The 24,035-nt window shown below is 37.8% G+C and overlaps 1 protein-coding gene across 2 annotated transcripts in view; it reads left to right on the forward strand.

The window, feature by feature from the left end:
• The window catches only part of APP (amyloid beta precursor protein), a 277,963-nt gene that overhangs the window by 68,560 nt on the left and 185,368 nt on the right, over positions 1–24,035 (forward strand). For both annotated transcript variants that reach the window (XM_029213882.1, XM_029213881.1), the window contains exon 3: positions 9,846–9,975. In XM_029213882.1, coding sequence (XP_029069715.1) covers positions 9,846–9,975 — 130 coding nt within the window. The remainder of the gene's footprint in view (positions 1–9,845; positions 9,976–24,035) is intronic.

Below are 24,035 nucleotides of genomic sequence, written 5' to 3' on the forward strand. Positions count from 1 at the left end.
AATTGTAATCTGAGGGCTCCCCTGGTGGCGCAGTGGTTAAGAATCCGCCTGCCAACGCAGGGGACATGGCTTCAAGCTCTCGTCCGGGAATGCCGCGGAGCAACTAAGCCCATGTGCCACATCTACTGAGCCTGTGCTCTACAGCCCGCGAGCCACAACTACTGAGCCCGCATGCCACAACTGCTGAAACCCACACACCTAGAGCCCATGCTTTGCAACAAGAGAAGCCACTGCAATGAGAAGCCCGCTCACCACAACGAAGAGCGGCCCCCCCTCACCGCAACTAGAGAAAGCCTGCACGCAGCAACGAAGACCCAATGCAGCCAAAAATAAATAAATTAAATAACTTAAAAAAACATTGTAATCAGAGAACAACTTCAGTTTCCAGTTCTCTTTCTCAATTAAATTAGATATTGTCTCCAATATCTCTCATTATTACAAGAATTTATGTTGAGAAACAATTTAAGATGTTATTTTTCTTCGTGTTCCAGAAAATTTTAAAGGAGAGACTATGTTATTTTAATCCAGAAACAAAAATATATTGTTTAGCACACGCTTTGTTTTGGCTTAGACTCTGAAGTGGAAGTAGTTTAGAACTTAGAATTAATGCACTCTTTGAGCGCTCAGAGATATCATCTACTTTTTTTTAAAGTTTATGATAAATTTTCTTTTTTTAATTTATTTTATTGAAGTATAGTTGATTTACAGTGCTGTGTCAATTTCTGCTGTACAGCAAAGTGATGTGTGGAATCTAAATTATGACACAAATGAGCTTATCTACAAAACAGAAACAGACTCAGACATAGAGAATAGACTTGTGGTTGCCAAGGGGAAGGGGGGTGGAGGAGGGAAGGATTGGGAGTTTGGGATTAGCAGATGCAAATTATTATATATAGAATGGATAAACAACAAGGTCCTACTGTATAGCACAGGAGACTATATATTTAATTTCCTGTGATAAACCGTAACAGAGATGTCACCTACTTTCATTATTGTGTTCTGACTTCATCAATTTCATCTTCTATGAAATGGAGCCATTATCAACTGATAGAGGTTTACATGACCTGCTACACATAAAACATTTGCAATGATTCAGACACATAATAAACCTTCAATTACATATATTTTTTATACTCCTCTTGGATATGTTCTTTGGAAAAGAAATTGATATGTAAAACTTTCACAGGATGAAAATATCCTATGATTAGGCTACCTCTATACCATTTTACTCTTGAGTTTGATTTTTTGTTTCATGTATTTGTTCATACATGCTACCTAGGTGCCATCATGCATTTACAATTAAGATCTTGATTTGTTTATATTTTTGTTTTTTCACTTGTAATGTAAATTTAGAAGTCTGACTTTGTTTCCACTGGACTAGTTTTTTAACTTTTAGTTCTTTTTAATTCAAAATTTCAAGCATATGTAAAGGTAGAAAGAATAGTATAATGAATGCCCCCTGTGCTTATCACTCCAATAATTATAAAATCTAGTCACTCTTGTTCTTTGAGAAGTCTGGAATCCCAGTTCTCTATCTTACCTCCTTCAGAGTCCACATTATTTTTAGAAAGCCCCTTGTGCAGATAGATGTGTTGCTTAGCCCTTTTGCACAGCTGTAAATTGATTAAGATGAACTAAAGGAACACACGTTACTTATTGACTTCTAACTCACATGTTTAAAACACCATTTTAATAACACTACATAATTTCTAGCATATTTTTTCAAAAAGGAATATACTGGAGAATTTGATTAAAAATTGATTTTAAATGTTGAAAGACTAGAAAGAACAGTAAGTAAATTTTTTCAGAATTAGGAGCAATTCCCATGACCCTGACCATTAACTCTGTTTACAGCTTTTTATTAGCCACATTTGATTTTGTGTTCCTGAAATATCCTTGGTCATTTGGAATCTAGTTGTGTGTAAATATGACTTTTGGAATGAATTAATCCCTTGTCCCAGGTGGCCTGTTGCAAAAGGATACTCCGAGGGTTCCCCTGTTTGTCCTTTTTTTTTGCGGTACGCGGGCCTCTCACCGTTGTGGCCTCTCCCGTTGCGGAACACAGGCTCCGGACGCGCAGGCTCAGCGGCCATGGCTCACGGGCCTAGCCGCTTCGCGGCGTGTGGGATCTTCCCGGACCGGGACACAAACCCGTGTCTCCTGCATCGGCAGGCGGACTCTCAACCACTGCGCCACCAGGGAAGCCCACATATTTCTTTTTTTTTTTTTTTTTTTCACTTTTCTGTTTGTCCTTAATGTTGCAAATAAAGGAAAGTTTTTGTAGGACTCTAACAATATATGTCTTAAATATTTTTTATATTTCTGTATATATACCTATATGTTCTTGGCTTTCTTAAATATCATCCATGTATTTTCTTGGTTTGTGTATTTAACAACTTAAATGTCATCTTGTCTGAGATTAATATATTTTCAATTTGGATAGACAGAGAGAGAGAGAGAGAGAGAGAGAGAGAGAGGGAGAGAGAGAGGGAGAGAAAGGGAGACTCTAGATTTTTAAAATTTAGAATGAAAATGTTCTGATGGTGACCAAATTTTAAGGTAGTTTTCTGTAGTGAGGAAAACCAATTAAGTTACCAACTACAGCCTTCTAATATGGATCTAAGATTGTTTCTACTCTACCTCTCTTGGTTGTTAGTATTTGAAATTTCTTCAGTTCACTTAAAATTTTTTTTTAAATATATGTACAGATAGATTTGCTTTCAAAGATAAAACATGTTTGTATGGCCAAAATAACTGCTTGTTACAGATGCCTGGGCCAGTCAGATGGGCCTCCTTAGCCTAAGTGAGAGCTTGGCTTTTAATCTTCCTAAGTATCTTCCTCAGCTGTGTATTTATTAACATTTATTAACATTAATCTATTGCTTTTTATATAAGACGTTATCACTGGTAAAAGTTGCTACATCATACTTGGAAGAATAATATTAGAAGGCACTGAGTGCTTATTTTTCTCAAAAGCTTATAATCCAACTATAATATCATACTATTCAGATAATCTTTTTTAAGAGATACATTGATAATACCCAATGGGAGCTTAATATATACTAAATTTCCCTATGTCTAATGGACTGAACTTAGCAAGAAATAATCATTACCTATTTATCAGGCACTTACTGTGCTATCACAGTGTTGACCACCATTGAGGGAACACAAAAATGAATCATATTGTCCCTGCCTTCAAGGAGTGTATGTTCTAATGGGTCAGGAAGACACATCAGTGTAATAGGAGGTGGAAAGTGGTCGGTGATCAAATACAAGCGATCGGATAAAATGCTTTGGATTCAGAGGTTGAAGTGATCAGGGAAGGGAACATTAGTGAACCAACTTTTGAGCTGGGCGTTTTTCTTGGGTGTTGTTCATTCGGAAGGGAAATAAAGCTACCAAAATAGCTTATGTTTAAAAGGGGGCTTATTGAAGGAGACGCGGCACGCCTCGCTGGCGTTAGAGGTGCTCAGGTGGTCCCTGTCTTGTCCGCTATCTCTGTCTTGGGTACACAGCTGTCGCATCTTAGCTTCTCTCTCTGTACCTCTTATTTCCCTGCTTCTTCCAGAGGCCTAGTTCCCATTCCCCTGCGGGTTTTGACAGGCACCATCTCTGGCTATGACTTACCCTGCCTGCCAGCCGTGTATCCTCCCTCATCTAACCAGAGCCTGGATGTGTTAGTTCACAACTCTCGAGGAAGGAGAATGCCGTCCTCAGTGTGCTTTCCTCAGGCTGTAACCAGCTATGGGGCCGGAGCTGCAGAGTTAAAATATGGTCACTAATGAGTGCTCTTCCAGAGGATGGGGGGCTAGAGCGCTGCAGAGAGGGGCAGGCATGTTGGCAGCCTCCTGATCACCTTAAACCAACGTTAATGAAGGTGGAGCAACAGAAGGAGGAGGAAATTGTGTTTCCTGCCCTTGGAAAGTGTATTTTCACTGGGGAGGTGGTGCACGTGTGTACCTAACCCCAATGTGACGAGCACTGCGATAAATACAATAAAGCATTCCTGAAGTGGGAGAGAAGGATTGACATCTATTACACTGTGAGTGGAGGAGGTTTGTCCACATGGGAGACCCTACGGGGCCTGGGCATCTGAAGTGTGGTGTTAGGGTCTTAAGAAGAGTGTGTTTGGGGCACAGGGTGTGTATTTCTTCAGCGGCTGCCTGTGTAATTCAGGAAGGTTTGTAGGAACTGAGGATGGTTTGCCTTTCAAGTAACTGGCACAAGCTGGATTTGTTTCTGCTTTAAGTGTTTCTTAATACAGCTGTTGTCATCTAAATTTTTTAATAATAAAAAATAGTCACTCATAATTGGGATGCACATAGGATACATTTTAGAAAAGGAAGGGGGCTGTATAAAAGTCGGGTTTTGCTAATGCCTGCTGTTTTAGCAAATTATCAGCAATGCTTGTTGTGTTAGCAATACATGCAGTTGCATGTGTTGGAAAACATGCAAATTAAATAGGTTAGGGATCTCAGATATCTTTATTTCCTATGTTAAGATGTCAGATGCACAAAGAAAATGTAAAACATTGAGCTATGCTTATACTTAATTATGGTGAAAAGTCAGGGACTCAACTAACCACGAGCACATTTGCATGCCTAATTACTTTAATTTTTATTCTTGCCGAAGACTATGCTACTTTTTCAACATAAGATGCTTATTTGTCTCGTAACACAAAAACGCTTATTTGTCTCTGGTGATATACTGGAGCTGCTTAATAAAAAATAAGATCTAGTACTCGGAATTTTTGTCAGAAACTTGAGTATGTTTTTTGTTGTGTTTTTGTGTTCTGGTTTTTGCTTTCTGACTTGGAGGTTTCTTGTGCATGTGGTAATCACTGTGATTAACTGGGACTAGATGTGCTTCAGAGGAAGTTTTGTCACTTTAATGTTTGGTGTTCCTCCCCTGTTTAAAATACACCTCCTGAACTGGGAACAGCAAATTTTTATACTCTTTGGCAAAGTCGAATTAATAACTCCTTGTCTCAGGATAAAAGTGGCTGGGGGGCTTCCCTGGTGGCGCAGTGGTTGAGAGTCCGCCTGCCGATGCAGGGGACGCGGGTTCGTGCCCCGGTCCGGGAAGATCCCACATGATGCGCAGCGGCTGGGCCCGTGAGACATGGCCTCTGGGCCTGTGGGTCCGGAGCCTGTGCTCCGCAGCGGGAGAGGCCACAGCAGTGAGAGGCCTGCGTACCGCAAAAAAAAAAAAAAAAAAAGTGGCTGGAAGCATGGAAGTTGCCACTTCCGTTTCCATTGTTAAGGCAGTAGGCAAACTACGTGTGGGAGTCACGTGGTTCAGATTTTATAATCTCCCCCAACTGCCTATTAACAATTATCATTGTCCACGTTCTGGAGAGAGGAGTTGCAGCACAGTAAATAACACATATGTCCTAGATTTCCGGGTGGGAACTGGAAGGGAATTTTGTGTTTGGCTGATCACCTCGTGAAGCTCTCTGGTGACCTTCAGGGGAGAAGCCGTGTCTTCACTGATCTTAACTGGTCTGTATGCAATTCTGTCTGCTAGAAAATTATCCACCGAATAAGTTACTGCTCTGTTGTACCAGATATTATTGGTGCAATACCTTAGGACACTGAAGATGGAGCACATCATGAGCAAGAGACCTTTTTTTTTTTTTTAACTTATCAATTTGTACCCTACAGATAGCTTTTTGGTTTTAAATTAAAAAGAAGAAAATATGACTTGACTGTGCCTGTAGGAGTTTTTTTAATAGAAAACAAAACTCCTGAGAAAATCCTCAGCAGGGTGATATTTCTGTGAAGTGGCAGCTAGAACCCCTTTAGAAAAATATAGTAACGCACACTTTACTGCACATAATGTTGTGTCCCTCATGGCAAGCTCTCTAGTGTCATAAAGTTTATGACTCATGAGTGCTGTACTTTGTGATATAATAAACAAGGAGAGGTGGTGGGAGAATTATATTGCTGCACAAAAAGCCACTCTTCACCTTTCATCATATAGGAAAAAACCCTGGGGATATTAAATTTTAGTGGCATTTCAAGTTGAGCATTATCTACGACTGAAATGCATGCATTGAAGAGTTAAGATATTTAAGAACAAAATAAAATAAAGGGAAGGAGCTGTTTCCATTTAGAGCTAAGTTACTGGCAAGTGTTTTGGAAGAATAACTTTCTCAGTACCCGCCCAGGATCTGATTTAGATATCCTTTTTTGTGTGTTTTCATAGCATGTACCTCCTCATTGAATTTGCCTTATACTACACTGATGAGCGTTTTATTTTTTTAGAGCAGTTTTAGGTTTGTGGCAAAATGGAGAGGAGGGTGCAAAGATTTACTGTGTACCCCCTTCCCTGACTCATGCATAGCTTCTCCCCCTTTCTCAACATCCCCCAGCAGAATAGTAGTACGTTTATTTCAATTGATGAACCTACATTGTCACGTGATTATCACCCAAAGTCCATAGTTGACCTTAAGGTCCACTCTTGGTGGTGTACATTCTATGGGTTTGGACAAATGTATAATGACATGTATTCACCATTACAGTATCATATAGAATCATTTCACTGCCCGCCAAATCCTCTATGTGCTTCCTCTTCATCCCTCCTTCCCCCTAACCCCTGGTAACCACTGGTCTTTTTACTGTCGCCATAGTTTTTTCTTTTCCAGAATGTCATGTAGTTAGAATCATACATGTATTTTCATGCTGGCTTCTTTCACTAAGTAATGTTCAACTAAGATTCCTCCATGTCTTTTCATAGTTTGATAGCTTCTTTCTTTTTAGTGCTAGGTAATCCATTGAATGTACCACAGCTTTTATTCATTATCAGTGTCTGATTTTTTAATTGATTGACCTCGGGGTTGGGACAAGGGTGAGGCAAGTGAGGCAATCAGGAAGCAAGATAAATAATATTTTAATGCACTATTTTTAAAAATTATAACCATTTTGTCTTTTATTTATTTATTTATTTATTTATTTATTTATTTATTGTTGGCTGTTTCACATGGCTTGTGGGATTTCCAGTTCCCTGCCCAGGGATTGAACCTGGGCCACGGCAGTGAAAGCCCAGAATCCTAACCATTAGGCCACCAGGGAACTCCTTTAATGCACTAAAAAGTAAAAATTAATGCCCCAAACTCCACAATGAACAAAATATCAACATTTCAAATAAAGACAGGATCATGGCATGCTCTCTTTGAATGTGACTGGCAATCATAAGAAAAATTCCTCTATCCATAACCCACACTGTGGACAGTATCTTCTTTTTTTTTTTTTACATCCTTATTGGAGTATAATTGCTTTACAATGGTGTGTTAGTTTCTGCTTTATAACAAAGTGAATCAGTTATACATATACATATGTTCCCATGTGTCTTCCCTCTTACATCTACCTCCCTCCCACCCTCCCTATCCCACTCCTCTAGGTGGTCACAAAGCACCGAGCTGATCTCCCTGTGCTATGCGGCTGCTTCCCACTAGCTATCTATTTTACGTTTGGTAGTGTATATATGTCCATGCCACTCTCTCGCTTTGTCACAGCTTACCCTTCCCCCTCCCCATATCCTCAAGTCCATTCTCTAGTAGGTCTGTGTCTTTATTCCTGTCTTACCCCTAGGTTCTTCATGACATTTTTTTTTCTTAAATTCCATATATATGTGTTAGCATATGGTATTTGTCTTTCTCTTTCTGACTTACTTCACTCTGTATGACAGACTCTAGGTCTATCCACCTCATTACAAATAGCTCAATTTTGTTTCTTTTTATGGCTGAGTAATATTCCATTGTATATATGGGCCACATCTTCTTTATCCTTTCATCCGATGATGGACACTTAGGTTGTTTCCATCTCCGGGCTATTGTAAATAGAGCTGCAATGAACATTTTGGTACATGACTCTTTGAATTATGGTTTTCTCAGGGTATATGCCCAGTAGTGGGATTGCTGGGTCATATGGTAGTTCTATTTGTAGTTTTTTAAGGAACCTCCATACTGTTCGACAGGATCTTCTTGTTCTGAAACCTGGTATTTCCCCAAAGGCACTGCTTCCCCTGTAGCCTCCTCAGGTAGTTCTTCCCTTGCAACCCTCATAGCATTGTGCCTAGAGGTAGGGATGTCTTCCTTCTCACTCATTTTCACTTCCAAACCATTTTTTCCTTCTCCCTAAAATGTCCCCCACCCAAACTGTGAAATACATGGTCTTGGACTAATTTACCCCTCTCCTCCACCTGTTGGAGGCATCTGGAGAGCTCTTTCTACTGCAGTGGCAATCTTTGAAGGTTTTAGGTCCTGACCTTCTGTCATTCAGTCAACTGCATCTTTTGTAATTCTTAGGTGATTTTTAATTTATTTATTTTATTTGTATTTATTTTTGGCTGTGTTGGGTCTTTATTGCTGCTTGTGGGCTTTCTCTAGTTGCAGTGAGAGGGGGCTACTCTTCGTTGCAGCACACGGGCTTCTCATTGCAGTGGCTTCTCTTGCTGCGGAGCATGGGCTCTGGGCGCATGGGCTTCAGTAGTTGTGGCTCATGGGCTCTAGAGCGCAGGCTCAGTTAGTTGTGGCGCACAGGCTTAGTTGCTCCGCGGCATGTGGGATCTGCCCGGACCAGGGCTCGAACCCGTGTCCCCTGCATTGGCAGGAGGATTCTTAACCACTGTGCCACCAGGGAAGCCCCATTCTTAGGTGATTTTAATATCAACCTTGATGATCCAAGATTCCAGCTTCTGTTTTTTTAATTTTCATTCCTCCTGTGATCTTGCCTTTATCATTCTTTTTCAGCCATGCCCTCTGATACTCATGTTATACTCCTTGCAATTACCAATAAATGTAACTTCCCCAGAATCTTAATTTCAGCTCTCTGACTCTCCAAGTACTGCTTCTAACCACCCCATTTTCTTTGGTATCTTTAGGACAAAATTCTGTAGTGCACACCAGGACTCATTGATACTACAGCCTTTTAAACGTGCATCTCAACCTTCATATTCCCACTTTAGATTTCATGGCCCATTATTGTAACCATTCCCTTGGTTCTACCCTCAGTTCTCGTATGCTTTTCTCTCTCATTGTATTTAACTGGCAAAACAGCAATCCTGGTGAAATGCAAGATTTATGCAAGGGAAAGCCCATTTTAGAAATAAATTTTTATGTTTATATTTTTCCTTCAAATCTCTACTATTATTAATAAATAGAAGGGATTTGATATTTTCACAAATATATTTTAGTTCATCAAGTTTCACATTTCTTTCCAAGTGCTCAGTAAACACCATGGTTTGTTGAGAACAGTAATCAGAGCAAAGGGCTTTAATTTTCAAGGGAAGAGATTCATCAGTGCAATTCTTTATCTAAATGACAGTCATGATAACTGTTTGATAAATTATTCTTATGTAAATTACTTTGAATAAAGAGAAAGATTTTTATGTAGGAAGCTTGCTGTGTGTCATATCCTGTATGTGAAATATTTGCCTAATTGAGTAAGACATGGGAGGGTTGAATTTAAGTCATGGTAATATTCCCAGGTGTATCTACTATAACATTTATTTAGGGTATTACAGAGTATCATCGTCACACCAGTTTATTTTGCATTGAAATGACCCCATGCTTTTAAGAGGGCCCCCTCCTCCCTTTCTATTTTATCTCCCCTAGAAAATATGTTAATCTGGAATGGGTGCAGTAAAATAAAGTAAAAGTTATATTGCTTAATGTTTTGAATGGAATGATAGGTTCTTGATCTTTTTCTTTACCCTGAATTCCCCAAGCTAGATCACAATTAGAGCAGGCTTGAAAACCTTAGAATAACAGTGGCAGTTCAAGGGGTGCTTATGTGCCAGCCCTGTCTCAGGTAACGATTTACCCTTTTTGTATGCTCTCCCAGGTCTACCCTGAACTGCAGATCACCAATGTGGTGGAAGCCAACCAACCAGTGACCATCCAGAACTGGTGCAAGAGAGGCCGGAAGCAGTGCAAGACCCATGCCCACATTGTGATTCCCTACCGCTGCTTAGGTGAGCTGACTGACCTGGGAGCTGGCGTTGATTGGCTATGGGCTTTGGGGATGAAAAGGAAGGATACTCTAATTATTAAATCAGATATGCAGGCTCTTCCTTCAGCATATTGCCACTCTGCATTGGACTATATTTTGGACGCAGTATGTCTGAGCTTCCTGCCTCAGAATGAATATACCGAGTGTGTTTATTATCATTAAAAATTTGTGGACCTATGCCATAACTGCTGAGTGAAAATGCCTAGTCATGGGGCCCAAGAGTCTTTTTTTTTTTTTTTTTTTTTGCGGTACGCGGGCCTCTCACCGCTATGACCTCTCCCCTTGCGGAGCACAGGCTCCGGACGCACAGGCTCAGCAGCCATGACTCACGGGCCCAGCCGCTCCACGGCACGTGGGATCCTCCCAGACCGGGGCACGAACCCGCGTCCCCTGCATCGGCAGGCAGACTCCCAACCACTGTGCCACCAGGGAAGCCCCCAAGAATCTTAATTTTACCAAATTCTGTAGATGATTCTCATGCACACTAATTAACTGGACTTAGTAGAATTAAGACCTTGTGTGTTTCTTCAATAGACTTCATATAAAAGAGAGCCTAATGTGCATTTTGCTAATTTCTTAAAAATCTCTTTCTACAACCACCCACTACACTTCCTGTTTGAAGATAATTGGGGAATTAGAGTTTGTTTGTTTGTTTGTTTTTCCTGCTTACCTCAAACTAGAGGGAACAGTTTGATCACTAAGGTTTAAATGTGTGTTCCTTTCTGACCTCAAATTTTACTTTAATTTGTTATTTTAAAAACTGAGTTGTTTTTTGTGGTATCATAGTTTTTCCTCTGGAAATACTCTCATACTCTATATTTAATCTGACTTGGTTCTGTCTCTTCCTAGTTGATTTTTTTATGTAACCAGGCATTGGGAAAATCAGCAGTCTTTGATCTGATAGCTGGCATCTAGATGTTTTCCCGAAGTTTATTCATCGGTAGGATAGTTGTAAATAAGGACATAGCGATTTATCTGTGGAGGATGTGGATATTCATTCCAATGACATGTTGTAAAGACTGAAAGGGATCTGTCTTTAAAAAAGAGTCCCAGCAGCAAACTTAGAGGGTCAGGATGACAGATTCTGGAGATCTGTATAATACTTGGGTCAAACATGAATGTCATAAGAACATACTGATTACTGTTCATGCCTGCACACAATTTGAGACATTAATAGAAAACTGGGCTAATGCCCAATGAATGAATATTTCATCTGGTTGATTTATGATAAAGAAAATGTAGAAAACCAGATTCTTAAACATTTGGCAATTGAAGAGATTCCTTGTTCCTCCTTATCTGTTGTTCCTAGATACTTTACAAGGCTTCTAAGCCATTTCTGTCTGACTGGTCAAGAAGTGAAGTTTTAATAAGATGAAAATAAGTAATGTTTAAATACTAGGTACAGAACTCCAATGTCAAGAAATATTGAGGTCAGCTGTCTTCAGGAACTGTATATTTCAGTCTAATTTAGTTGTTAAACCTAAAAACCATTTCATTCAGTATAAGTTAGGAAGTAGATCGGGATCCAGTTAACTAGGTGGGCCAATCTTTTGGTTCTTACTTACCCATTCTATGAAATGTTTCAAATAACATTTTCTTTATGATATAAGCTCACTGGGAATAGGTACTAGGTCTCTGGATGCGTGTTATTGCTGATGACAGCTGATATAACACTCACAACTGTAGCTGTGTTTCAGAAGTAAACTCATAACATTTTGCTTAGATCTCCCTGCTTCATAATTCTATTCTGAATTCTCAGAATTAACTAAAAGGTGTAATCCACATTAAGATCATGCTTCACGACCATAGTGCCACTACTGTGGCAAATTTCTTTTGACCCCAGATGGATTGTATCCCCTCTGCCAGCCACTCTCCCCGCCCCTACTCCATACACTTCCCCATCTCTGGAAAGCTCTCTTCCTACGGCAGGAGTATTGAAACTCCAAGGGAAAAACCGCTGTGAGAAGGAACAAAAGATACTTAGAATATGTTCAGATCTAAATATGAAGTCAGGAGATTTTGTGATAATGCTATGATTACTATCAGATACATGTTTTTATCATGATCAGCTGAGTTATGTACCATTTGGGAAAACTCCATCCTAAGTAATTTGGTTTTTGATAATTAATCTTACCCAGAAAACACTTATTTGATAGTAATGTTAATGACCTGTCCTCACCGTATTTTGTTAACCACTGTGGAAAGAGGGCCACTTCAAAATGCGTCATTCCACCATATTTACAGAGCTATATTCCACAAATATTTACAGAGCTGTAATGTGCAGGGTGAAGATGGGCAAGAGGAAATGGAAAAGCTGATAAAATAATTCTTTCCCTGAAAGGCTGTGTAAAAGGATGGGAAGGAGTTGATTCCTGCTGAGGCTTTGGCATCAGCATGTATCAGATTTCTTTTTCATCTTTTGAACAGATTGCATAATTGCAGAAGACGTCACTTGTGATGTGTTTAGCCAGTTTCCCCAGGTCTGGAATAGTAGCTGGTATTAAATTAACACATCGACACTACCGCTTCTTGACTACAAGTGGGACTAGATAATCATAAGTATTTCCAGTAGGTACCTGGCCTGTATGAATCCCTGGTATTTTTCCACTGAACCAAAAATTAGACCCTAACATGACAAGTATCAATAGAACGTACAATGCTTTCTACTTTGTTACTGAGCTTAGATTAGAATTGAGGAATGTGGGTACTACTTGATTCCTAGGTGATACCAAATTTTCCAAAAGTCTTTTTTTCCTGATTTTTTTTAATCAAATGAAAGATTCTTTAAATTCTATAGGACTTTACAATTTTCAGAAGTTTCACACACATGATTTCATATAATCCCATAATAACCCCGTTTTTTCCCCTGCCCCTCCCCCCTTCCCTCTCCCTACGGGTAACCACTAGTTTGTTCTCTTTATCTGCTTCTTTTTTGTTTCATTCATTGGTTTGTTGTATTTTTTAGATTCCACATATAAGTGATATCATACAGTATTTGTCTTTCTCTGTCTGACTGACTTCATTTAGCATAATGCCCTCAAAGTCCATCCATGTTGCTGCAAATGGCAAAATTTCATTCTTCAACTAATAATATTATAAAAGATGGTGTATAATATAGCCACAATGAATACCACAGTGTGTTGTTTTCAGGAAAAGGAGTGGGAAAACATAAGTGTGTAATTTATATATTATTTTAATTCCATTAATACTGCACAGTCCCAAGTTTATATATTGTTTTTCCTATTTTCTTTCTTTCCCTTTCCCTTTTGTTCCTTCCTTCTTTCCTCCCTTCCCTCTTTTTTCCTCCCTAGATTTTAACATCTATTACACATAGCACTGTCAAGCTCTTTATACTTGTATAGGGCACCCACTGAAATACTTCCTCTGTGAGGCAGGCAATGTTGGTTTTATTAGTCTCACCTCACAGGCACAAATAATGAGGGTCAGCGAGATTGAATTTCTTGCAGTAACTCACACAGCTATTTAGTGGTAGAATAAGGACCAAAGCCCAAGGTCTTTCAATTCTCAATCCAGTGTTCCTTACAGTATGAGAAGAGAATTGTACTAGAGCCAATAACCACCTGATTTACAAAATCAAATCATTGAGGAAAGGCTATGAGTTGGAGGCACTAAGTAACACTTTAAAAATAATCTCACTGTAAATGTGTCTCATAAAGGACACAGCCATGTCACTGGAACCTCCATGGTTCCAGGATAAATTTCTCTGCGTGATCAGGTTTCCACTTTGTGGTAGTAATAGGCAACATTCTTATATATTACTTGCTGCTTGAACAAAAAATTACTGTTTAGCGTTACCATAAGTACCCTCTAAAATTTCTGGCTGTATCTAAATAAATACTTTAGACAAAAGAGATTATTTTACTAAAGTTCATTCTTAGAAAGGTGCTACCTAGAAAACAAGATTGTCTTAAACTTTAAGCATATTAAAATTCAAAGCAAAGCTTGAAGAGAGAAAAATGCCTGTTATGTTCAGCACGCAGCCTTCCTGACCTTTTTATCAGATGCAGGATCCGGTGCCACACTGGGTTATTTTTCTCTAAGCCATGTATTTGCCTTGGGCATCCCTGCTCTAAGGTGTCTTGCATTCCTTGTCTAGATGGAGAAAGCGTATTAGGTTGCTGTTGCCCCTTTCCTCCCATGGAGTGGATGATTCCCCTTGAGAGTGAGCTGGCTTTCTCATTTCACCCTTTGCTTTTAGTTATGCCTCTGGCACCAGACGGTAAGATCTGTCTTAATCATTTGAACATTTTATTAATTATCTCATATGGGATTCAAGCACATCATTATTACTCAAGAATATTTTCTTTGCAAAGCATTCAACCCCTTTCCATTTGAATTACTACTTTTCATGGTGTTATAGACCTGCTATTGAAACTGATGCTCTTCTGCATTTGCCACTGTCCAGTGAAGGCAAGGTACATTGCATAAGGAGAGTTACTGTTGATTTATGGGGGCAAAGTAGGGTTAATAGTTTAATCCAAAGGAATTAGAAATTAAGGAATTACTACCATGAATCTCATTTTATTTCATTTTATACTCAAGGCTTTCCAAACTTACAAGTAGTAATGACAAGGAAGCTATTCAGATATGGTCAGATGAGAAATGAAAGTTATTCAGTTCCTTTTAATTTTGAATTTTATTGTTTTAATAAAATTTTAAGGCAAGCAAACTTTGTTTTCTAGGTGACTACTTTTGTGTCAATTATCTACAGCTATCTTAATCTTCTTTAGTGTGAAAAGCATGTATTTGGATACTTTGACAGATATTGTACCAGCGTAGTTTTTTGGATTTATCCTAAACAATTCTCTTGAGACACAGTAAACAGCAGAACAACATTCAAGATTGCTACGTAAGACTCCATCTAACTTTAAGAATGGGGATAGGGATGGGAGAACATTTTTATTGTGGACTCTAAGGATTTTTTTAAATGCCCAGATGCCCCAGCGCGATAATCCAGTAGGATAGCTAGTCAATGCCTCTGGCTCCTCCAGTCCTATGACCTCTGAACTCTGTAGATCTGATCCCTTATGAAGTCCTGGAAGATGTATGCGCTGGGGCTATATAAATATTCAGTGGGAACGATGCTTGATGAGCCTGGCCTCTGCACATGAGACGGATACAAACCCTTGAATATTCTATATTTTTAAGGATTGTCTACACTGTGCTCTCATAAGGAATGATCAGAATCCCTGAGCATTTCTTCATCAGGGAAGGCTAATCACCCACCTCGTAGAGACATCAGACTTCTTTTTATGTGATCTTCCACTTTGAATATTAGTCATACTCGAAAACCAGTTTATAGAGTCTGATTCTCAACTGTGTAAAACAAAATATGCATGGAAAAGAAATCTCACCAGTGTTTATCTCCAAACAGTGGGATTACAGGTGATTTTTATTTTATTTAAGGCCTTTTCTATTAATTTTTATAATAAACAAATAGTTTTATGTTCAGAAAAAGCTGGGCCATGAAATCAGTACATAAAATTTTGTATCTACCTTCAGTTTAGTGATGGCTAAAAAAGAGTCAAAAGGCTTGAAAGGACACACAGAATGATTCTTAATTTGTTTTATCTATTGGTAGATATGCTTTAGGAGTTTTATATAGTAGGAATAACTTCTTATGGGAAAATATATTTTAGAAACACCATGCTGCCGAAATAAAAGGATAATGTCTCCCTTCTTACCTTTAACCAAGTTTAAGCAGCATTAATCATCAAAAATTCTTCAGAAAAGATCCTTTTTTAAAATATTTATTTTATTATTTTAATTTTGGCTGTGTTGGGTCTTAGTTGCGGCACATGGGATCTTTCATTGCGGCACAAGGGCTTCTCTCTAGTTGTGGGGCACAGGCTCCAGAGCACGTGGGCTCTGTAGTTTGCGGCACGCAGGCTCTCTAGTTGAGGCGCATGCACTCTGTAATTGTAGCGCGCCGGTTCCAGAGCGGGCTTTGTTGCCCCGCGGCATGTGGGATCTTAGTTACCTGACCAGGGATCGAACCGAGTCCCCTGCATTGAAAGATGGATTCTTCACCACTGGACCACCAGGGAAGTCCAGAAAAGATCCTTGATCTTGCTTAATGTTTTGGTTTTGTGTGTGTTTGTTTGTTTTCTCAAAAAATTGCATCTGGAAGCTACATTTGTTTCAGGGTGGATTGTTGAATAGGAAGACTACATTTATCCTATAGATTCCTTCTGGGTGGGGAAGGACTTAGAAGGTGAAGGCCCTCCCATTTGGTTAAGCAGGAAAACCCATAAAAATGTTTTCCTTCCATTTAGGCCATCTGCCAAGATCAGTGATCCATGTTGGTCCCAGTTATGCTGGCTCCAGCTTGATTTGTTTTCTGAAAGTTTGTGAAGGGGAATGAGTTGAAAGATTGATTTTTTTAAATCAAACTTAGAAAAGAGAAATTTAGTGTTTTTTGTTGCCTCCAATGCCAATTTAGCTTCCTCTTCTCGTTTTAATTGTTGTATCTGCTATTATGTCCCTATTCTGGGACTTTTAATAACTTATGTTTTGTAGGGATAAGAGCTATGATAGCATGAATAATTTACTTAGTGAAATGTTTGATTTTGTCTTTTTTAACTGGAGGTATATTTAGGAGTTATTACGTAATATGAGTCATTAAGGAAAAAACAACAACTTTCGAAAATTTGCCATTATACTTTATGGGTGTGCTCCATTGTCAGTGTTGTACTAAAATACACAGTTATCTGCATGGGTCCTAGATGATAGGCAAGAAAAATAAATCTCAGTTTATTTGACATGATATTGTTCTAACACTTCTCAGTAATGCAGTGAAAAGTATATATACTGAGGTTAATAGGCATCTCATTTGTAATATGTGCTGCAGGTTGCAGTTGTGTGCTTGAAATTCACTGATTACAGAAGTAACACATGTTCATTGTATGAAGTTTAGAAAATGTGGCCACTACCAAAAAGTAATAACCAAAAAACCATTTGGCTTTCTTTCAGTCTATTTTTTGGCATATATGTTTTGTTTTTATTATTTTTAATAGTTATGTAATTCTGTTTCCCATTTTGTCGCCAGCTTTTTTTTCACCTAACATTTTTATACTTTATTCATGAAATTTAATTTTCTTTGAAAACACTTTTTAATCTAGCATTACACCAGGCACTACAGTGTGTCTATTCCTTATTTTTGGCAGTTAGGTTGCTTGTTTTGTTGTGATTGTTGTAAATGATGCTGTGACAAACATCGTGGTAGATATATTTGCTTTCATTTGATTTTTACAAACAGTTATTACCTGCAGGTGTTGCACATCTTATAGTTGCTTTTATAAAAGATATGTACTATTTAATTGTATGTATTAAAATATGGAGGAAAATTTTTAACTGATATGTGATCCTGAGTATACAGATACCTCTATATTTAGCTCTGATATTTTTCTTGATAATGAGTTAAAAACCATTCATAATTTCTATTATTTGTTAATAATAAAGAGACTATTTAAAATATTTTTTCTCTTAATTTCCAACTTGGGAAACAGTCAGTTGACTATTCACAAAGAAATAAACCCTACAAAAGTGACTAGTAAGAGTTGTAATTTATATATTCATTATGTAAGGTTTTATTGACCACCTGCATGTGGTTGACCCTGAAGATAGGTGAGATGTGGTCCCTCTTCCTGGGTTTATAATGTAGGAGTAGGGGCTTCTGGCTAAGGACTTTGAGGAAGGCTTGGCAAGAAGTAGCATTGTGCCAGGATTTCAAGGATGGAGGCAAGAATGGAGATATGTTTTAGGTATTTAGACAATGATGAGCAAAGTCCTGAAGGTAGGACCTTAAAGGCTATGCATCATTTTCAGGAAGAGGGAGTAGTCGGTTATGATAGGGTATTAGTTTTTTAAAAGCATTAGTGTTTTCCTTCATTTATAGTAAATACTATTATGTTATCATTTTAAATTTAAATTTATATCTAACTACTTATTTTCAGGCTGGCATCGAATATATACCTCTTTCCTTTTATGTATATGCACATGATACTTAACTGTTGTCTTTCGGCAACTGAGGTTAGAATTTTTGAGAGTAGAAAACATTTTTTTTAAGCTAATAATTCAATCATAATAAAAAAGATGAGTAGAGACTCAGGAATCACCTGCTGCTCTGGTTGCCATTTTTATATGAAATACCAGCACTATTTGAGTTGTATATATGTACTGTGGCTCTCTCCAAGAGATACTGGGATATGAATTTTTTTTTAATTGAGATTATTATGGATTCTCCATACAAGTAAATTATGACCCCCATTATTTACTGTTTGCTTTTATAAACAGCAGTCAAATTCATGAAAAATGTATTCTGTGTTTAATTTCTTTTATTTTTTATATTGCTTTTAGATTGTTTCCATATATATAAAGAGACAGACAGACAGATGCTGACATACCAGAAATTTTAAAAAATCACATGTAGCTTAAATTTCACATGGTCACATTTTCACCTACTTTATTAAAAAAGGGCAAAAATGGCTTTAGATTTAGTAACACATCAGCTAGAGTGGATGTATGTTATTTTGAGTTTTTAATTTCTCTATGTGTCTGGAATCGGTACTGTCATATCAGATCTGATGGTCTTGAAACATTTACTTTTCTGTGCCAACCAGTAAACAGCTGCTTCCCGGTTGCACCTGCATAATGTAACCATGGTAATCATTAGCTTGCTGTTTTAACATGAATTTAATATGAAGGGCCATAATGTTTCCAGCTAACCTCAAGCTGTGTCTTTTGTCATGAACTTTTCTTTTTTCCTGATGTGATTGAGTAGAAGTGATTATGGTAGGGAATCAAGAAAGAAATGGACTCTCATCAAAGTTCTCTTTTCATTCTGGGAACTTCTTTTTTAGGTGGTGTGTTGCTTGCCATCACTTCCTACCTGCAACAGAGAAAGGAAACTGATTTTCCCTTTTGTGTTTACAGCTCAATTTTCATCATGTTATTTCCCAAAACAAATAACGCATTTGAGATCTTTTCTTGATTTTGCTTACTGTTTTGGCCAGTAAATAACTTTCCAAAGAACTATAGTAGAAAATATAATTTGTCTGACAGTTGTGTAAGATTTGGGGGGAATCAGGGTACCATGTTTTATACCACATGAATAATTGTAACCAGAAAGAGAATATAAAATGTAAGAAAATCTCTAGAGTGGTACAGACAACTATCATTATGGTTCCTAGGACGGGAAAGTGGCTTAAACCCAACATAACAACTGGAATTCAGTAAATTAACTCAGACTCTTACCACAAAATCCTAGTTTTCACTATATTTTAATTAGCAAACTATATTTTTAAAATTATGTAAATAATATGTAAAATATCATAGACATAGACTTAATGCCATCACAAATTACAGGAAATTTTTGATGTATTTCTTCTTTAGGAAAAAGTACTGAGAAATGCTTTTTTGTGGACTTAAAAAATTTTAGTTTTGATCTTGTTTAATTAGGTACAGCATATCTTTATAATATCTCCAAACAGTACCCATTAAAGTATAACTGTATTTACTATGAAGGGAAGAGTTCATTATATCAAGCATACTACAGTGAAATTCGGGGAAATAATTTCTCTGAGGTATTTTAATGTATTTCAGAAAAGTAATTTGATGTTTGTATGTAATGAAAGAATTGACCAAAGAGCATTGAGGCAAAACGTATGCACAAAAGAAAACATCATGAATGTAAGAAATGACATAAAGATGACAGCCAAGATGAAGCCCGAGTAAAGATGTATTTCAATGTTCAAATTTTAGTACTCGACACTGCGAGTGCTTAGTGTTGGTTTCACTCAGCAGTCTAGAGATAAATTCTGTTAGTTTTCTTTTTTATCACGGTAGTCACTGAGTGGCTTCATTAAACTTTCTTTCTCTTCCACATCCCTTGATAAATTTCAGCTCTTGCTGGTGATGTGATGTGTCCCAGGAATCTTTTTTTTTTTTTCTTCTGTCAATGAGTCTCAGACTTCAGCTTTGAAACCTGGTGGTGAAGGGAAGTCCCAAGGCAACAGCTGTGCTGCAGTCTGGAGAGAAGCCAGTCCAGACTGGAGGAGAATGCAAAAGCTTCCAGGAGGGAGGTCTCCAGACCAAAAACTACCATAGCACTGATGCAATACCTGATGGGCCTGCCTGTACTTAGTGTGGTTATAGAGTTCTGTTGCAGAGTTCGGGAAAGATGCAGTACTGATGGGTGCAAGAGAAAATGAAGTAAGTGTAAAAATGGGGCAGGTATTAACTTTAGAAAAAGAAAAACCAAAAGTTAAAAAATAACAAACAGCTGTAAGAGAAAAAGAAAGAATATGCCATTGCCAGGGTCTGAACAATACTGAGGCGTCACGATACAGATGCTATTTACATGATAAAACCATACTGGAAGGAAGGTGGGAAGGGAAGGGGTAGACACACCTTCACAATAGGAAGACTGAAAGTGGAAAAAGCAAAGAAAATAGCTGTTTAGTACAGAGTTTAAAAATATGGGGGTGTATAGCAGAGAGACAGCTAAATGAGATGGTAATAAATGATTTTTATTACCCCTTTTTGCTACAGAGAAATTTATCAAGTAGGTCTATGGCAGGAAGAAGTTGAGTTTAGGCTTCCAGGGATTTTTTTTTTAATCTAGAAATTTTCTTTTAAGATTAGAATTTGCAAGTGAAAGTAGTGTTAGAGGTGTCCTTATTTAGCTAACTTTGAGCTGGATAAAGTTAAACTGTGATTTCATAGAGGGGAGTTTGTTGTGTATTGTGTAATTCCTTAGAAGATGTTTGCTTCTCCATGGGCATAATTTATGGCTATATGCATATAAAATTATCCTTATACCTATTTTACAGAATTCAGGGCAGAATTTTACTGTTTTAGATGTTGTAGAGGTTTGTAGTTGTGATTGTTTTTACTCTGGAAACATGCTGATCTTCTCTGCTGATTTAGTGACAGGTGTTTGTTCAAGGACCCAAACTCAACATGATCAAAACTCAACTCCTCTCCCCCAGAAGTTCTCTCCTAACCACAAATCTGTTGAAATCTCTACTCATTTTTACACTTGCTTCAAATTTGCTTTATGACCGGATGGTATGAACTTTTTCTGTGAGTAAGATAAGGGATTGCTGTAAGAATAGGAGATAAGGCTGGAGCATACAGTAGAAGTTTCTGGAAAGAGGATGAGGCATAGTATGGATCCTAAGGCATAAGTAGAGAAAATGAAGAGATATGAATTAGAAAACATTTTCCGGGGACAACAGTTTGTGTCGGTAATATTGGTACATAATGTTGGAAAATTAGAACAGAACTAAGATGGTTGATTAAGTTTGGAATAGCACAGAATCACATTTTTATTTGCAAAGATATTAAATTCATTTGATTTTTTTCTTTTAGGTGGTGTCTAGAAAAAATATCTGAACAGTCAATGCGGTTTTAAGCCTTTAATTATGTCAGTTCTTTTAACAGATGGTATATTGGATTAGAGAAAAAACTCCTTATACTTTGGAGTAATATTTCCATAAACTGTAGTAACCTGGCCACACAGCACCTCAACATGTTTTGAATTTAAATAGCAGATCCATAATAGGGTAGTAAATTGGGAGAAAGTTTTACAGTTAGTGGATTTGAGGGCCTAATGAGGGAAAAGAATAATCATAGAGCTATACTAAGAATAAACAATAAGCCCTTCCTGCAATGCTTGTAAATTTGGAAATAATTGTTTTTTATCAGAAATGTAAGCTCTATGAAAATTGGGACTTTTGTTTCATTCACTGAAATATATTCCCAGAGCTTTAAGTATGTCATGGCACATAGTAGGTACCTAATAAGTGCATATTGAAGGAATGAATTGAGGAGTTAGATGAATGTTTTAAAAGGAAGGAAATCTTAAAGAAGAAATAGCGTAAACACTGGGAAGGCTAAGGGCGTAAAGCAGTAATTTCACATGCCTAAAAGAATCTCCAAGATTACAGAAATAAATGTCATTTACTTATTCCAGTATTTATCAGTAGGGGAAGGGCAGGTTTTATTTAACAACGAAGAAGTAACGTAGGAATCTCAGATTAGGTAGAAACTAAGATTTTTTTGGACCTGGATAAAAGAACGTTAAATTCTTATCTCTGGGAAATCTGTATGTGTCTAGTTTAAAGCCAGTGTAAAAATTAATAAAGAGGAACCTCATTTAAAATGGAGTCAGGCATCCCTGAAGTGGGAGCTCTTATGTACACACCACCCATCGCAGCTTTACATTTCTGAGCAGCAAGGTCTCTACTACCCCAGCAGGAGGAAGGAAGATTTCCTCCGTGCCCAATAACAAGCCCAGCCAATGGGAAACTCTGCAACTCAGCCAATGAGAAGCCATCACCACCCTGAACTCTCCCTTTCCCTTCAATGGACTTTTGCTTAGATCAGCCCTGCCCAACTTCCTCCTCTTTCTCTATAAAGTAACCTTCCTCTCCTTCATTTGCTGGGCTTGCCTGTGATATTTGCTATAGCTTGATTGTCCCGAATTGCAATTCCTCTGCTATTCCTGAATAAACTCACTTTGCTGGTAAAATAACTGGCTGTTTTATTTTAAAGTTTGACACCAGTATTACCAGAGGCATCTGTATTCAGGCATAAAAGATACCATTAGATTAGTTTATGGCAGTTTCATTATCTTTAGCTTTTAAGTCTAATAATAATAAAGGGCGATTTTAACAGAAACCCACTTTTAAGTATCATTTATAATGGTAATGGAAGCTACAAACTTATTTCACATTTTTACATTGTATCTTAAGAGTTAGGATAATATATGTGTATACTAACCATTAATTCCTATCATATTGAAATGCCTTTGTTAGATGATGAGGTGAATGTGGTGCTTAGTAGGTACTTGATATGTAGATGTTAATTACTCCCCTTCTAGAGGTTTAAATTTTCTCATGACATTAAAATTTGGGCCATCCTATTGATTTATTAATTTAGGGGTATATGTATTTTCAAAAATGTTACCCAGCTGGAGTTCCCCTAAATCTTCCCCTTTTAGTCTTAACTACTTTGAGAGAAATTTTTTTGTGTGTGTGTGCTGTCACTGAACATCTCCTTCTTTATTGTATATCTTCATCAGCTCCAGGTTGCTGGTTTCCTGTGAGTTGGTCATGTGACTCTTCTTGCTTTATTGAAAACAGAATTAATTGTCAGTCAGGGGCTTATGATATTCTGCATTATCTAAGCATATTTAATACAGTAGGCTCATTTTCAGTATGCCAAGAAGTTATCCTGTTTTGCCATTTAAATAATTTTAGTTTCTTTTTATATTTTTGTTCTCATTTTAAATTTTTAGTCAAAATTCTCAATTGAGTCATGGGTACCAGTGCATATATTTTCTTCAGTAGGTTCTTTAACTTCACTGTATCTGAGATTGACTTCATAAAGACCTTTGGTCAGTAGACCCTTTATTTTATTTTATGTATCAGCAACTTTTAGCCTTCTCATATTTTCCTGTTCATCAAAGACCTCTGGGTCCTCAGGTCAGTCACTTAACCCCATATCTTTAATTTCCACCCTTGCTCTACCCATTCACAGCTGTGCTTCTTGATACGATAGTCAGCCATTCCTGTCTTATCTTTGCAACATCCACCTCCCTCCAGTTCGCCATTATGAGGTATCCATCCCTTCAACTCCAGTGAATGAGCTCTTTGCCCAGACATGTTTTTGTCCTTCCTGACGTCTCAGTGGTATCTAACCCTGCTGATCACTGCCTTCTCCCCACACTATTATTATGCTCTTGCCTTTGTTATTCTCTCTGCTGACTCCCAGTCTTCCTCTGGCTCATTTTTCTGCAGCCTTCTCAATATTGGTGTTTATATGAGTCCTCCTGGGTTGTTTATTTTCTCACAATACACATACTAGGAAACCTCATCAGTGCATTGGTTTCCCAAAGGCCTGGCTTGATGAATCCTGAGTTATTAAATCCAGGCCAGGCCTCCAAGTACTTACTCGTCAACAGACTTCCTATGACTCCCAGAGTCTTGATAATTC

The sequence above is a fragment of the Monodon monoceros genome, unplaced genomic scaffold (assembly GCF_005190385.1).
Source record: "Monodon monoceros isolate NGI ecotype Baffin Bay Population unplaced genomic scaffold, NGI_Narwhal_1 Super_Scaffold_11, whole genome shotgun sequence".
NCBI lineage: Eukaryota > Metazoa > Chordata > Mammalia > Artiodactyla > Monodontidae > Monodon > Monodon monoceros.